General features: G+C 37.2%; 1 protein-coding gene across 1 annotated transcript in view; it reads left to right on the top strand.

Annotated features, from left to right (window-relative positions):
* The first annotated feature begins 3214 nt into the window (after nucleotides 1-3214).
* Nucleotides 3215-17317, top strand: part of Ude (Uracil-DNA degrading factor) — a 65806-nt gene continuing 51703 nt past the window's right edge. Inside the window, exon 1 of the mRNA XM_069832494.1 lies at nucleotides 3215-3372. Within this exon, the coding sequence (XP_069688595.1) occupies nucleotides 3368-3372 (5 nt within the window). The 5' untranslated portion in view covers nucleotides 3215-3367. The remainder of the gene's footprint in view (nucleotides 3373-17317) is intronic.

Genomic DNA, 17317 nt, shown 5'->3' with positions numbered 1-17317 from the left:
GGGTAACTTTAGGTGTTGGACCCCGGACTCATTTCACCGGCATTATCACCTTCATCTCATTCAGACGCTAAATAACCTAAGCTGTTGATAAAGCGTCGTAAAATAACCTACTAAAAAAACAACAAATGGCTTTTAAGAAACCCGCAGGTTCATTGCCGCCCTCACATAAGCCCGCCATCGGTACCTATCCTGTGCAAGATTAATCCAGTCTCTATCATCATATCCCACCTCCCTCAAATCCATTTTAATATTATCCTCCCATCTACGTCTCGGCCTCCCCAGTGGTCTTTTTCCCTCCGGTCTCCCAACTAAAACTCTGTATGCATTTCTGGGTTCCCCCAACCAAGGAAAATAAACTTATGAATTTTAAATGAGGCAGTAGAACAGGTGAAAAGCTTCAAATACTTGCGATGTACTAGAAGCAGCAACATAATAATAATAATAATAATAATAATAATAATAATAATAATAATAATGTTTTATTTTCGCTGGCAGAGTTAAGGCCATAAGGCCTTCTCTTCCACTCAACCAGCCTTAATCAATACAATACATAAATTCAAATTACAAATATTTACACTACACTTAAAAGGTTCACCAGCAATATTCTTCACTACATATTTATTTAAATTTAGATAAATCTATAAGGTAAAGTAGTAACTTAATTTATGAGCTAATTTAATTTAATATTTGAAATAGGTAGTAAAATGATGAAAATTAATTTAATACAAGCTTACTAGGACTATGTTACAGGGAGAATATATATATTTCTATTTCTATAATGAGAATATTAATGTAATTGCCATAAGCCATAATGTAACATAAGCTGTAGCCTGGAAGTCAAAAGAAGTATAGCAATGACAAAGTACTGTAAGCTTTTAATATAAAAAGGAGCATCTTCTGCGGATCTCTGGAAAAAGAACTACGGAAGAGACTAGTGAAGTGCTTCTGTGGAGTGTGACATTGTATGAGGCAGAAACATGGACATTACGACGAAGTGAAGAGAAACGAATAGAAGCATTTGAAATGTGGATGTGGAGAAGAATGGAGAGTGTGAAGTGGACAGACAGAATACAAAATGAAGTTGGAAAGAGTGGGTGAAGAAAGAATGATGCTGAAGCTGATCAGAAAGAGAAAAAGTAATTGGTTTAGTCACTAGCTGAGAAGAAACTTCGGCTAGGATGCCCTGGAAGGAATAGTGAACGGGAGAAGAGTTCGGGCCAAAAGAAGATATCAGATGATAGACGACATTAAGAGATATGGATCATAATATGCGGGGACTAAGAGGAAGGCAGAAAATAGGAAAGATAGGAGAATGCTGGGTTTGCAGTGAAAGACCTGCCCATGTGCATACCATGTATTGTATATAATAATAATAATAATAATAATAATAATAATAATAATAATAATAATGACGAGAATATTATACGAAACGGAAATACAAAAACTGGAAATTTATCTTTTGAAGAGGTGGAGAAGTTAAAATATCTTGGAGCAACAGTAATAAATATAAATAATACTCGGGAGGAAATTCAACACAGAATAAATATGGGAAATGCCTGTTATTATTCGATTGCGACATTTTATCACCAGTCTGCTGTCAAAAAATCTGAAAGAATTTATAAAACAGTTATATTACCAGTTGTTCTGTATAGTTGCGAAACTTGGACTCTCACTTTGAGAGAGGAACATGGGTTAAGGGTGTTTGAGAATAAGATGCTTAGGAAAATATTTGAGGTTAAGAGGGATGATGTTACAGGAGAATGGAGAAAGTTACACAACACAGAACTGCACGCATTGTATTCTTCACCTGACATAATTAGGAACATTAAATCCAGACGCTTGAGATGGGCAGGGCATGTAGCACGTATGGGCGAATCCAGAAATGCATATAGAGTGTTAGTTGGGAGGCCGGAGAGAAAAAGACCTTTAGGGAGGCCGAGACGTAGATGGGAAGATAATATTAAAATGGATTTGAGGGAGGTGGGATGTGATGATAGAGAATGGATTAATCTTGCACAGGATAGGGACCAATGGCGGGCTTATGTGAGGGCGGCAATGAACCTCCGGGTTCCTTAAAAGGCAGTAAGTAAGTAATAATAATAATAATAATAATAATAATAATAATAATAATAGTAATGACGAGAGTATTGTACGAAATGGAAATACAAAAACTGGAAATTTATCTTTTGAAGAGGTGGAGAAGTTCAAATATCTTGGAGCAACAGTAACAAATATAAATAATACTCGGGAGGAAATTCAACACAGAATAAATATGGGAAATGCCTGTTATTATTCGATTGCGAAATTTTATCACCAGTCTGCTGTCAAAAAATCTGAAAGTTAGAATTTATAAAACAGTTATATGGTATTACTGGTTGTTGTGTATGGTTGCGAAACTTGGACTCTCACTTTGAGAGAGGAACATGGGTTAAGGGTGTTTGAGAATAAGATGCTTAGGAAAATATTTGGGGTTAAGAGGGATGAAGTGACAGGAGAATGGAGAAAGTTACACAACTCAGAACTGCACGCATTGTATTCTTCACCTGACATAATTAGGAACATTAAATCCAGACGTTTGAGATGGGCAGGGCATGTAGCACGTATGGGCGAATCCAGAAATGCATATAGAGTGTTAGTTGGGAGGCCGGAGGGAAAAAGACCTTTAGGGAGGCCGAGACGTAGGTGGGAAAATAATATTAAAATGGATTTGAGGGAGGTGGGATATGATGATAGAGACTGGATTAATCTTGCTCAGGATAGGGACCAATGGCGGGCTTATGTGAGGGCGGCAATGAACCTCCGGGTTCCTTAAAAGGCAGTAAGTAATAATAATATAATAATAATAATAATAATAATAATAATAATAGTCACTGTAATAAAAAATACGAAATCTCGGAAAGAGGAATAAATGGCACGGAATAGTTGCAACCACAGCCGTGACTGTAAGATACTATAAATATTGAAACTTAACGTGTGCAGAGGAGCGCATATTTATATGCTCTGTTGGCACCTGCGGACTGTTAGTACGTGACTACAAGCAAGTTGCAGCCTGGAGGCATCCTTCACATCTGTGTGCTAACTCGCTGGCTACATATAACCTACCTTACATCACAGCTGCACAAGGCCTCCACGATGTTTGTGAGTCAGGCCGCCTTTTCGTAAAATATATATAAAATCTACACACTGCCGTGAAAATAGTAGCAGTTCTTCGATGCGTCATATTCGTTCATGAAGTAGAAATTTGTATAAGGCATGACACTATGACGGCGGTGAAAGGAGGAAGATTATTTTTGTCGTTTAGTCAACTGTCCGAAGACAGCTCCGAACTTCACAAGTGATACCAAGAAGGCAACTAACCCAGGAGATAATGAGGTAGGGTGGCCAGTTCCTTTCCCTCTCCGTTGCATACATCGCCGATTAGCTACATATTACACTAGTCAGACTTCAGATGCATTCAAACAATTGTTCTTCCTCTGACACGTATCATCAAGTGAGATGTACTGCCTCATAATGGAATCTGTCAGAGGTAATTATTATTATTATTATTATTATTATTATTATTATTATTATTATTTTGATTACGCATGTTAATATATTATATTATCTTATATTGGCAGTGCAAATGTTGTTTAGTCAACTGTCCGAATGATATTTCTTCTAATCTAACATCCTGCCGACACCATATTTATGCTGACGACATACAAATCTATCTGCATACTCAACCTAACTACATAAATGACGCCAATAACTAAAGTTAATGATGACCAGTGGCGTAGCGTCAATGTAAGCTAAAAAGCTTAGCTTCCCCAGTTAATAATAATTTCATAATAAACCTGCAGTTTATGAAGAAAATTATTTATCAATTTTAATAGAATTTATATTGTGATGCGGCAGCTCAGGATGATTTGTGATGCAGCAGTAAACAAGAAGCCTGCACACACCAGCTTCCAAGCAGACCGGTTTCTTCTGTGTAATCCACCCCGCAGATTTTCCATCCCTTCCTAAGCTATCCTAGTCGCAAGGCTCGCAAAGAAGCTAGCTTTAACATTTGAAATAAGTAGTTTCCGCGTTATCCCTTTTCGTCAGTTGTGTTCAGTTGAAGTGTTAGTGTGCATTGTGGCTAATATAATAAATAATGAGCGAAATAACAGTTCCTGACACCAATCTACTTGAATTTTTTTAGGACAATTGTATTATCAAAACTGACTTACGAACAAAAGTGTGATTTAAAAAACTAATGACCGACTCCCTTGCTGTCAATGAAGGACACAACCAAAAGACAGACGCATACTTACGTAATGATACTAATACTGTGATTTCTCTAAGTATGACAGGGAGTGAGCTAATGTTATACGTACGCTTGTCTATTTGTTAGAGATATGTGTAAACCGTGAAATCATATTTTATTACGTATCATTTGAGATCATGCCTTATTGGTGTTACTTACGATGTTCCACCCAATCTTCGACTCCTGACTTGAAATTTACTACTATTTATTTTAAGACTGTATTTTTGTAATACGTTTTCTCATATTGCATGAAAGACAACTTGAGTTAGCTTCCCCTACTCAAAATTTCATGCTACGCCACTGATGATGACTTGAATTCTATATCCATATGGTCGAAAATGCACGGACTTAATTTAAATTCAAGTAAATCGCAGGCAATCTTAATAGGACATCAAAGATCGAAGTGTAACAAGCAAAATTTGCCACCGATAATTGTAAATAATACTACTATTCCATACAGTACGACTGTGAAGAACCTTGGTATTTATATGGATTGTCACCTGGAATGGAATGAACAAGTGAATCACACTTCCAAAAAAATATTTTCCATTATTCACTCATTAAAGCGATTGAAGCACTTTCTTCCTGATAAATTAAAATTAATCCTTGTACAAACACTCGTGGTGCCACAATTTGACTACTGCGATATTATATTAAGTAACCTAAATGCAAATTTGAGCAACAGGCTACAACGTGTGCATAATGCGTGCGTCCGTTATATTTGTAATATTCGTAAGTATGATCATGTTTCCCCGTCTTTCCAAACTCTGTCTTGGCTAAGGCTAAGCGATCGACGAGCCCTGCATTCTCTTGTTCTCTTATTTCAAATTCTGCGCACCGCTACCCCAATCTATTTGGCTTCTCGTTTCCAAAATTTATCCGCATATCATCAGCTAAGTAAAAGATCTCATCATAACAATTTACTCATTATACCCTACCACAAGACATCTTTATATTCTTCCTCCTATACAGTTTCAGTTGCTAGAAATTGGAACTCGCTTCCGAGTGATATAAGGGGTTGTTGGACAATAACTTCATTTAGGTCAAAATTACATAAATTCTTACTTAACAGATGAATTGCTGATTAATATTTGTTACTTATAATGAAACGAACATCTGTCCATTCTTATTATTATTATTATCATTAATTTTTCTAAATAGATTTACAAAACCTCTAATGGCAATTACATTAATATTCTCATTATAGAAATAGAAATATATATATATATATATATATATATATATATATATATATTCTCCCTGTAACATAGTCCAAGTAATGTTATATTAAATTAATTTTCATCATTTTACTAGCTATCTCAAATATTAAATTAATTATAATTCATTGAATTAAATTAGCTCATAAATTAAGTTACTACTTTACCTTATAGATTTATCTAAATTTAAATAAATGTGTAGTGAAGAATATTGCTGGAGAACCGTTTAAGTGTAGTGTAAATATTTGTAATTTAAATTTATGTATTGTATTGATTAAGGCTGGTTGAGTGGAAGAGAAGGCCTTATGGCCTTAACTCTGCCAGCGAAAATAAAACATTATTATTATTATTATTATTATTATTATTATTATTATTATAAGACAGGTTTGAACTCATAAGTAACACCAATAAGTCATCACTCATAAGGCAACTAGGCCAGGAGATAATGGGGTAGGGTAGCCAGTTCCTTCCTCATCCAATGCATACATCGCCGATTAGCTACATATTCCACTAGTCAGACTTCAGATGCATACAAACAATTGTTCTTCCTCTGACACATATCGTCAAGTGAGATGTACTGCCTGATAATAGATAGACTATACATAACAGCCAGAACCTCAATCAGAGGTAATAAATTAGATTATAAATGTTTTAATAGTGATATTGGTGATAATTACAATTGTAAAAATAATTGATTGGCTTTATATTTTATATCGTTACATTCCATTAGGCCTATTATTATTATTATTATTATTATTATTATTATTATTATTATTATTATTATTATTTTGTTCTTTATGGTTGTGAAACTTGGACTCTCACTTTGAGAGAGGAACACAGGTTAAGGGTGTTTGAGAATAAGGTGCTTAGGAAAATATTTGGTGCTAAGAAGGATGAAGTTACAGGAGAATGGAGAAAGTTACACAACACAGAACTGCACGCATTGTATTCTTCACCTGACATAATTAGGAACATTAAATCCAGACGTTTGAGATGGGCAGGGCATGTAGCACGTATGGGAGAATCCAGAAATGCATATAGAGTGTTAGTTGGGAGGCCGGAGGGAAAAAGACCTTTAGGGAGACCGAGACGTAGATGGGAAGATAATATTAAAATGGATTTGAGGGAGGTGGGATATGATGACAGAGAATGAATTAATCTTGCTCAGGATAGGGACCAATGGCGGGCTTATGTGAGGGCGGCAATGAACCTCCGGGTTCCTTAAAAGCCAGTAAGTAAGTATTATTATTATTATTATGATTATTATTATTATTATTATTATTATTATTATTATTATTATTAACAGATAGACAGTCTTGTGTTCGACTAGGTAATTCTCTCTCGGTTCCATTTAATAGTTTATGCGGTGTTCCTCAAGGGTCTACATTGGGACCTCTCTTATTTTTATTATTTATAAATGATATAAGTAAAAGAATAAGTTCTAGCTGCCTTTTATTTGCGGATGATCTCAAAATCTTTCGCAAAATTAATAGTTTGGTCGATTGTCAAATTATTCAAAATGACATTAATTCAATTTCACAATGGTCTGTTGAAAATGGAATGAAAATTAATCAATCCAAAACTTTTGTTATTTCCTTTTCACGGAAAACTATCTCCCTAAAATTTAACTATTCTCTCAGTAATGTCGTAATTACTAAGAAAGATTGTATTAGAGATCTTGGCGTCCTACTTGATTCTAAATTATATTTCCATGATCATGTGCAACATATTTATACCCATTCGTTAAGAATGCTTGGTCTAATTAGGTCTATAACTTATTCTTTTTCCACTCCTATGTGTTTATTAATTTTATACTATACGTTGGTTAGATCCAAGCTTGAATATGCATCTGTTGTATGGAACTCCATTACTTCCACTGACTCGGCTAAATTGGAGAATATTCAAAGAAAATTTATTTTCTTGTGTTCTTATAGATTTTTACCAAATTCCGATTATAACTATGAGATTAAATGCAATTATTTCAATTGCGGTAGTTTGTTCACCAGACGTCAGGATCTTGATTATTTATTTTTTTGTAAAGTCATTAAGGGTGGTCCATTTTATTTCTTGCATTTGGTCAATTGATTAATGTAGACTATTCCATTATTTCAATTATCTCATTGTACTAATTTTATAATTTTATAATTATTATTTTATCAATGATTGATGTAGACTATTATATTGTTTGTATTTCATCTCATTGCCATTTTCTATCATTCATTCTCATCATCATTTGTTGTTTTGTTCTGTTTTGTATCGTGCTAAACTGTAATTGGCCTTGTGCTGTTGTTTTTGCACGTTAATATTCTAAATAAATAAATAAATAAATTATTATTATTAATCAGTAGTCATTTTGATGTACTTTGAAAAATATATGATTAGGTAAATATTTCGACAATGAGGATGACTGTAGTGAGAGTGTTGGCGGCAACTACCGTTTATCTCCTTTCTGGTATTTTAATGGATATTGAACATAAAATAGAATAATTTGGTCAAATTAATTTTTGTAATGTTGAGGAAGACGGAAAATTCACAAATAAAGCCCTCATTCTTCTGTCTTATTTACTATAAGCATCACTTCAGTCAATGTTGCCGCCTCATGGTGAAGCATTGGCGAAAGAAACGTGAAAGTTCCGTGAAAAGCTACCCCAATCTTTCCTTTTCCTCTGATTGAGATTCTGCCTGATATGTACACTAGTGGCAAAAAAAAAAAAAACCGGACCGATCCTTGTAGCTGATTTCAGAGCCTTGTTCACTCCAGAGCACGATAGACTGTTAGCTAAGACTTTCGTGGTTCGAATCCTGCCAGGGAAGGAAACTTTTTTTTTCCTTATTCAAATTTATTCCCAATACTTTTCAATTGCAGCGATATTTTACTACTTAATTAGCTCATTATTCCCAGGACATGAATTTTACCAGCAATCGAAAAGCATTGGGAATAAATTTGAATAAGGAACAAAAAAAGTTTCCTTCCCAGGCAGGATTCGAACCACGAAAGCCTTAGTTACCAGTCTATCGTGCTCTGGAGCGAACAAGGCTCTGAAATCAGCTACAAGGGTCCGTCCGGTTTTTTTCGCCACTACCGTACATCTATTATCAGGTAACGATTTGTGTCAGAGTAAGAACAATAAATTGTTTGTATACATCTGAAGTCTGATTAGTGTAATATGTAGCTAGTCGGCGATGTATGCAATGGAGGGGGGAAAGAAACTGGACACCGGCTTGATTGCATCGTGAGTGGTGCCTTGTTGGTACCACTTATGAGGTTCAGATCTGCCTTGGACAGTTGACTAAACAAGAATATGATGAGTTTGTTTATTTCTGATTGTTCTGGTGATCCTGTTATCAGTAGGAATTTTTCTGTAATCTGGCCCGCAAGATCGCCAGACATTAAACGCAGCAGATTGTTAGTTGTGGTGGGGCTATCTGAAGTAAGAACTGTTCTTGAGCAAATCTACAATTGATGAGTTGAAGGACTCCATCGCACAGACTGTGGCAGATATTCCTGAAAACGAACTCAGAGCGCTGTACAGAGCAAGCATTGAAGAGAGACTGTTACTTGTACAAGCACAAAATGGTGGACACATACGATGAAGTTATGCCAGAGGGATGTAATGAAAAAAAATTACATTTCTTGTGTAATATGTCAGTGCCAAAATGTTTAAGATTATGCAGAAAATGAAGAAAGTACGAGGAATTAAAGTCGTCTGTTGCTTGTGAAAAGCCTTATACAGGATGTTTCTGAGGTGGTGTTACAAACTTTCAGGGATGATGGCGAAGGGCACATGTATCAATTTGAGATAAGGAACCCTGGTCCGGAAATGACCGAGTCTAAAGTTACAAGCAAAAATAGTTCTGTGGAAATTAAATAATTTTATTCCTCTGTACACCTTATTTATGTGTATTTATCTGTACGTCTTACACATACTGTATTCATCTGACGTTGTTTACGTTGTCTACTTACAGTATTCCATTCAGTGCGCTGTCTGAGGGGTGGGGACAGGAATATACACTAAAGCAATGCAGATAGCGTAATGTGTAACGGACATGGTCGGTCCTGATATCCACGTTTGTAGACAGCAGTGTCAGTGTTGCCAACAGTTGTTCGTATAATCCCGCTGGATGTTTTCGAAAACCCGCGATTTTCTGACAAATATCTCTAGATTTTAATGTATACTTATTATTCAGTAATAATAATAATAATAATAATAACATTAATATTAACGGTCAATATGGAGCATCCGCCCGCCAATGTAACGAATATTGCACACTTTTATCATTGCCATTGTGGCGCTATAAAGCAATTTTGAACACTTTTATCACAGACACAACACATTTAAATTCTTATTGCATGATATATGTTACCGTTAAAACCCAAAATTCGACAAAACCTGTTTCAACTAGTAAAAACTGGTTTTAAAATATAGATAGATAGAAAGCGAATTTTCGTAAGATCGAGAATCAATGATAGGTCAGTTTTGGTTTGTTTAAGTTTTTTTAGGCCTTTTACAAAACAAAAACCTAAACAAACCAAACCTAACCTGACACTGATTCTAGATCCTACGAAAACTCACTTTCTATCTATCTTTACTTGCTTAAACTAGTTTTTACTAGTTCAAACGGGTTTTGCGGAGTTCACACTGGTCTTGACGATTTCCAGTTTTAACGGGAACATATATAATATGGAATTATCACTACATTAACAGATCCATTATTTCACAAAACACACACTAAACGAATGAAATATAATGATGAAAGCCGCTTATAATGCTAATGTGAATTTCATTTCAGAAACTTTAAAAATTAAAAACCGCTAGTATTCCCGCTAAGCGGGATAATATAATTTTACCCGCGAGACGGTTATACGAAAAAGCTAGATTTAGCGGGAAAACCGCTGAATTGGCAACACTAAGCAGTGTATATGTTGCAGCGTCTAGTCTATCAGTCCTAGTGAAAAGGAGGAGTACACGAGAGCGGAATAAGCAGACCTGATTTTCGAATACGGATGAGCCAATGGGAACAGTAGACAAGCTCACAGATTGTATGGGGCCAGTACCCACGTAGGAGACATCCGACCTATACCATTTTTCCACGACTGTTCCAAAAGTTAAGGGAAGGAGGGCACTTGGTGCCAAATTACAATTCCATTTCCACACAACTATTTTTGCTTATAACTTTCGACTCTGTCATTTCCGGACCATGGTTCCTTATCTCAAATTGATACATGTGCCCTTCGCCATCATCCCTGAAAGTTTGTAACACCACCTCGGAAACACCCTGTAGAATAGATCAATAGGTAATGCTATATAACATCACGCCCTGTGTGGGTGGGATCCCACGTTCGTGACTTGCACGCACTCTGAAGTTTCGCCTTTCCAGTTGTATAAGTGACCGGCGATTGGGATGCTAGTGCTGTACAAGGAATAGAGGTAGGCGTCGATAGCTTTTACCACGGCGCGAGCCGAAGGCTGTGACGTCATTCGCCAAATTCACTGAATTGAATCAGCAAGGCAACAAGCTCGGACTTGTTCAGCGTGACACAGTTCCATATATACGGTGCAGCGCTGCCAGCTGTAAGTACGGAAATAAGATGTTAAACAAGGCTATGCATACATAAGCAAATGACAGACAATAAGAACAAGCCAGAAGAAGAAGGAGGAGGGAATTGAAGAGAGTAAATGGAGAAGAAAGGAAGAGGAGTAGAAGTGATAGAATAGAAGACGAGAAAGAGAAAGGAAGAGGATAGATTACAAGAAGATGAAGGAAGAAGAATAGAAGAGAAGAGAAAGAGAAGCAGAAGAGAAAGGAAGGGGAAGAGAGAGTGATTAGAAATGGAAGAGTAAGAAGAAGAGGAATCGAAGAAAAAGAGAAAAGGGGAAGAAGTAGAGAATAGGTGAGGAAGAGAATGAGGAATAGGGATAGAAGAGAAGAAAGCAAAGGAATGGAACATAAGAAGGAAAGAAAAGAAAGACGACCTTGGATTGCATGAAACGTCTCCATTCTTGGTATGTAAATTTAGGATGGTGTTAAGAATTGAATGAATGCTAATACAGACGAGTTGACTACACCCTGGTCTATCCAAAAATTAAATAATGGAGCTAGACGGATCGTGTAGAACAGGCCTGCACAAGGTTTGCGCTCTTCGAGCCGGCTCACAGCTCATGAGCGGAATGCAGATATTAGCTGCGCTCTGTATAAGGGTGGACTGGATGAAGGGGTGATCTCGTACAAAATTACACAAAAAGGAAGTACTATTACGAGTGCTTATGAAATGAATTCCCGTTCAGTGTTTGCAAAACTATCTTGGACTATTAATTAATTAATTAATATTTATTTTACAGAAATAATAGACATTCTATAGCTACTTAAATATACAATATCATTTTGTTATATTTTTATTTATCAGTACATCAAAACGAGTTTTTATGCTGTTGCAGCTGAAAGGAACAGCAGCCTACTGATAGTAATGAAACATCAGTTACAGATGTTCGATGTCTGCCTTTATTAAAGTTGATTGTAGAAAACAGTTGCTCACAAATATAAATGTTGAGAAAAAACATAGCAATCATTTTCATAGCTAGCCTCTGTAGTTGTGGATATTATTGCTAATGTTTAGTCTTGTAAAACTCAACCAGGCTAGCAGTATTATTCAAACGATCTTTAGCCCTTGGGTCACATTGAAGATCAATAAGTTCGAGCTTAAATCGTTAAATGTTAAATGTTATGTTCCGTTTTATAGATTCCTCCATACTGTACTGTAGCAGTAGGTAAGCAACGTGAAACAGTTACTGAAAATAGGCCTACACACTGCACTCCACTAGACAACTGAGTGGTCATTTCCCTGTCCCCTACCTATAGCAAGTTTATGTCATTCTGACGTATCTTCCTCTCCGTTTCGGCGAGCGGTAAACACCGCTCTCCAGCTACGAAGGAGCGCGCGCTCGTTGAGCGCTGTTTGTGCAGGTATGGTGTAGAATGATGTATTGAAAGAAGGGGGAAATGGGAGGAGAAACAATTAGAAGGTTCTCGTATGCACAGCTCGATTCAACGTTAATGGCCCCTGCCCTTGGTTGTTTGGCTAGTGAGCGAGCTGTGTGTTGGGTCATAAGAAGGAAATTTAATCACAGATGTGAATAGGAGGGGAAGAGGGAACAGGAGGAATGAAAATAATATCTATGCTCGTAGCTGAGGGACACTCATGTTAAGAAAATATAAGTCATCATGACATTGTTTACTCAACAGACGTAGTGGTTAGTGACGGGACATGTGGAAGAATATTCTGTTTCAAGACGGAGTGTACCGCGACATGATAAGAAGGAAGTGTTAGGTGTTATGACTAGGCGGCCTGAACTGTGTGACCCAGCCCGCTAGTTGTGATGACTGATGAGTAACCTGTTCTCAATCTATCTACTTTTTGCAGGAGCCAAAATCCCTGAATGAGGCTTGTAATAGCGCGTTCTTTGTTTTTTCTTTTGTTTTTCTTCCAAAGGAGGGGCCGTAGGCAAGGACCGAAGCCTTAGGTTTATTGTGCAATCTTCCCATCTTGAGATGATTTTGAAGTCCTTAGGTTCGCTCTTCAAGCACGTGATTCACTTCTTGATGCCATCGTATCGATTCAGCCACAGCATCCAGTTCTAACAGGAGTGCATACTTACGCTTCCCAGCGATGTTCCTCTGCAGGCTTCTCATTGTGAGATCGATGGCATCTGCTCGCAATTTTTGTGTTTGTATTTTTCTGCATCTTTTAACCAGAGGGCCATGCTGCCGTCGATTCCGCGACTCTCTAAGACACCATCTATCCGAGGAAGCTACACTCCCCCGATCTACCGCAGTCCACTATTGAAGTCCCTGTGGCTTCTTGAGATTCGTGCAGCTCCCGGAGACAGATGCCACCTGTAGGCGAATCCCAGAACTGCGTTCGCCATGTTCTCCTGGTCGACCTGTAACAAGTAAGGATGATTCGTTAATGAAAGTGAAATGAGTCCGAGATCCAACGCCGAAAGTTAGCAAGCAATTATGTTTCAAGTGGTTGAGGGAAAACCTCGGAAAACCCCCAACCAGGATTTGAACCCGGGTCCGGTCGTTTCACGGCAAGCTAACCGTTACTCTACAGCGGTGGACTACAGCGCTCCAAATTTGTTGGTCACCTGTCTCAGTCCGATTTTCACTGTTCCGTTTCAAGGATCTGAAGAGAGTTTTGAAGGGAAAAATCGAAAAAAATGGACGTAACCTAATAGCTACCACATAAGGGGGAGGACCGTGTGGAAAACCTAGAGGCACGTTAAATAGAGACCAGAGCGAGGCGGATAGCGATCTTTCGGCTTTTCCCCCTGCAAAATTTACTTACGTCCTTTAATTGAGATAAATGGCCTTTAGGCTAGGAGCTCACATAAAGATTAAGATGAGTCCCAAGAGCTCTTGCAAGGACGCGATAACATCGTGTAGGTACCTTTTAACTTACACTTCGTCCTTTCTCCCTTCATTCATTCACTCACGACGCTACGCGTGGAAAACCGCGAGGCATGAAGTTCATCTTACACTTGGTTCCATGATACTACTAGTGAAGTCAGAGTAAACCTTGCATGTCAGATCGAATATAGACTTTCGCGTAAAAAAACGGTTGGGAGAGCAGAAACAAAGATAATGGGAAAGGAGAATTAAATATATTAATACAGTAAAGAGGAAAAATAATCTTTCTTCTTCGTCCGTCGTCTTCTTCCTCTTGTAGGTGCGGATCATATGTCCGTTAAGTTGATCTACGCATCGGCGATGTGGTCCTCCTGAATTTCTTGTTCCTTGAGGTTTGTATTTCAGTAATGTCCTAATTAAATTGTTAATTGGAATCTTAGAACGTGTTGATTCCATGTTCAATGGTACTTCAAAATTTATTTTACCATTTCTTAGTCGACCCCTTATATTCGAGCTCGCCATTTCTAATTTATTTCTGAAGGTTACTCCTCTTAAATAACGCTTAAGCCATACACAACTTGTCAACTTTAACTCTACCGCGTGTAACGTGGTTCAGGCACTGCGCTATGTGGATCTCCAGGAACGGATCATATTTGTTTTTCATACCACAGCTGCGACAGAGAACTGCCTCATTGAGGAAAAGAAGTTCGTGAATAACATTCAACATAAACTGGTGAGGTCATGGTGGCCAATTACGTGTCTTCCAAATTCTTCAGACCTGACGCCACCCGATTTCTTTGTTTGGGGTTTTGTGAAGAACGATATCAATGCATGGCCATCCAGGGATATTGATTTTCTCAAATCAAAGAAAGATTGTTTCAGTTTTGAAAAAACTACCCTTGTGATGTAATTATTTTTCCATACGAGCAAATCTTTTCATAGAAGAACGAAAACTCAGGGCAGAGTCCATCACTGAAAAGCGGAAGTGCAAGCACAAAAGAAGCGTACGTAATACACGAGGCATTATTGCTTGGAGTATAGTGAGGTAAACTTCTCTGCTTTCGCCACTGTTGCTCTACCCAACTATAAGCAGCGATGCATTTGGCAATTCTTACCGCTTCCTCGTTGAAGCTGCAATTCACCTGGAAACTTTCCCAAATTCCCCAGAAATCATAGCAGATATTTTGGTGTGTAAGTACTGTATCAGCGGTCTTGCACTCGACGTCAGCGGATGACCTCGTTGCCAGTGTTACGGCTCTATAATAGTTCTTGCTGTCAACACACAGACCTCTGTAGCTCCCAAATCTGTTACTTCACATTAATAGCGTTTGTGCGAGATCGTGCGTATTTGCTTGCTTTCCGCACAAAACCAATACGCGGTAAGTGTGAAATACCTACATTCAGTATTCCCAACGTAACACACATAACAATTTCCCTCTTCTTACCGCTTAAGCGCGACATTCATTTTACTGCTTTAGGCTTTTAACATATTATTTTTAGAGACGTTTAACATAGTAATAATTATAAATTGGAAACTTACCACTGCAATTTCACCTAAATTGCACTGTTAATTATTGTTTTTAAATATTTGCAAAAATTAAGTAAATTCTACAACACCTAAAGTTACTGCATTTGTAATGCAAGTAACATTAAGGAAGCCGTAGAAAAATCAACAAGATTCCAGATGCCGATGTTATTACTGCAATATGTTATATAAATAATATTGTTAAAATATTAAAATGAAAAATAAATCATTACATACCGTTTGTTTTAAGTTCGCATTTATAGACTGGGGGGGGGGGGAGACAGACGTATATATCACGGCCTGCTGGAATATAGTAAACACAGAAAACATTTTATAGCGACAATGTTGAAGATAGATATATTTGTTTTCCAAAGTTGCCGGCATTGAACAGAAACCAATATGGAGATTTCATTGCAACTAATTAGAAATTCCTCTTTCAGGTATGTAATAAACGATCTTCGCACAAAATAATGTACGATACACGAGCGGTATGTTTGTTTTCATGTTCTCGGAAATTAAAAAAGCTCAACTACGTTTCGCTTTTTCAGTCTTTTCCTCGAACATGAAAACTTCAATATACCGCTCTTGTAACGCATATTACTATTTCCTATTAAAATTTCAAACTACTTATTCTGTTAGGAGATGACCTGATATAGCACATACTTCGCTATCACGTTATAACAGGTTATATAGGCCTAGTGCCATGTGAAGTGACATATACAGGATTTCTTTATTGCTCTTCTCGAACACTGATCTTTCTTTTTGCAGTTCCAATACATCTTTCCATTCCTTTCAGAGTGTTTCCAATTAAAAAAAAACCTCCGAGATATATATATATATATATATATATATATATATATATATATATATATATATAATTTCTTTCCCTTACCACTAGAATTTACTATCTCCGCCATACTCTGAATAATTTTATAGCATTACAAGTTGGTTTTTTAATAGATTATTTTACGACGCTTTATCAACATCTCAGGTTTCTTAGCGTCCGAATGCGATGAAGGTGATAATGCCGGTGAAATGAGTCCGGGGTGCAGCACCGAAAGTTACCCAGCATTTGCTCAAATTAGGTTGAGAGAAAACCCCGCAAAAAACCTCAACCAGGTAACTTGCCCCGACCGGGATTCGAACCTGGGCCACCTGGTTGCGCGGTCAGATGCGCTAACCGTTGCTCCACAGGTGTGGACTGAAACATTTATCCATGCAATTTTAAACTGCAGTAGATTGGCAGCCTAATGTTTCTTAAGTACGCGGCAAAAGCCACGTCAGAGAAAAATACTTTGTCATTTGGAGTCGTCTATAGTTACGGAGTCATCTTTAGCTGCAGAAGTAACCCCACGGAAGAAGCATAAGCAACGAAAAGAGATGAAACAAGTTGTAATAAAGAAGAAGAAGATTAAAGGAGAGGCACACTTCAGCCACAAGAAAATATTTTTTCTTAAAACAATTGTCCACAGTTACCTGCATTTACACGTGTATTTCTATGAGGCAATTTCAGTTATAAATGTATTTCAGTTTTCCCACATTTCTACAACACCTTAAGAAATGGCAGGATGAATTTCATACTTGAAGTGTCAACAACAGCCATGCCAGATAGTTGTTTTGTGTCTCCTGAAAATTTATGTTTCTGGACTATGGCTGTTTTCTTCAAATAGGCTTTCGGATAATCCACAGTGTCCTGGAACGGTGGATTACCCAAAAGCCTAATTCTAATAACTAGAGGGCGGATGTTAATGACCTAAAAATCTACTTAAAATGATCAATGAAATGCCCTTAAAATAATGGAAAAATGGCATAAAATTAAAAGGAAATAACATTTAAATATTATTCACTGTACTCGCACCACAGCTTCTTAAAAATTAG

Source organism: Periplaneta americana, chromosome 8, assembly GCF_040183065.1.
Source record: "Periplaneta americana isolate PAMFEO1 chromosome 8, P.americana_PAMFEO1_priV1, whole genome shotgun sequence".
NCBI classification, from domain to species: Eukaryota; Metazoa; Arthropoda; class Insecta; order Blattodea; family Blattidae; genus Periplaneta; species Periplaneta americana.
The sequence above is the reverse complement of the archived record's forward strand: the minus strand, read 5'-3'. Positions and strand labels throughout refer to the sequence as shown.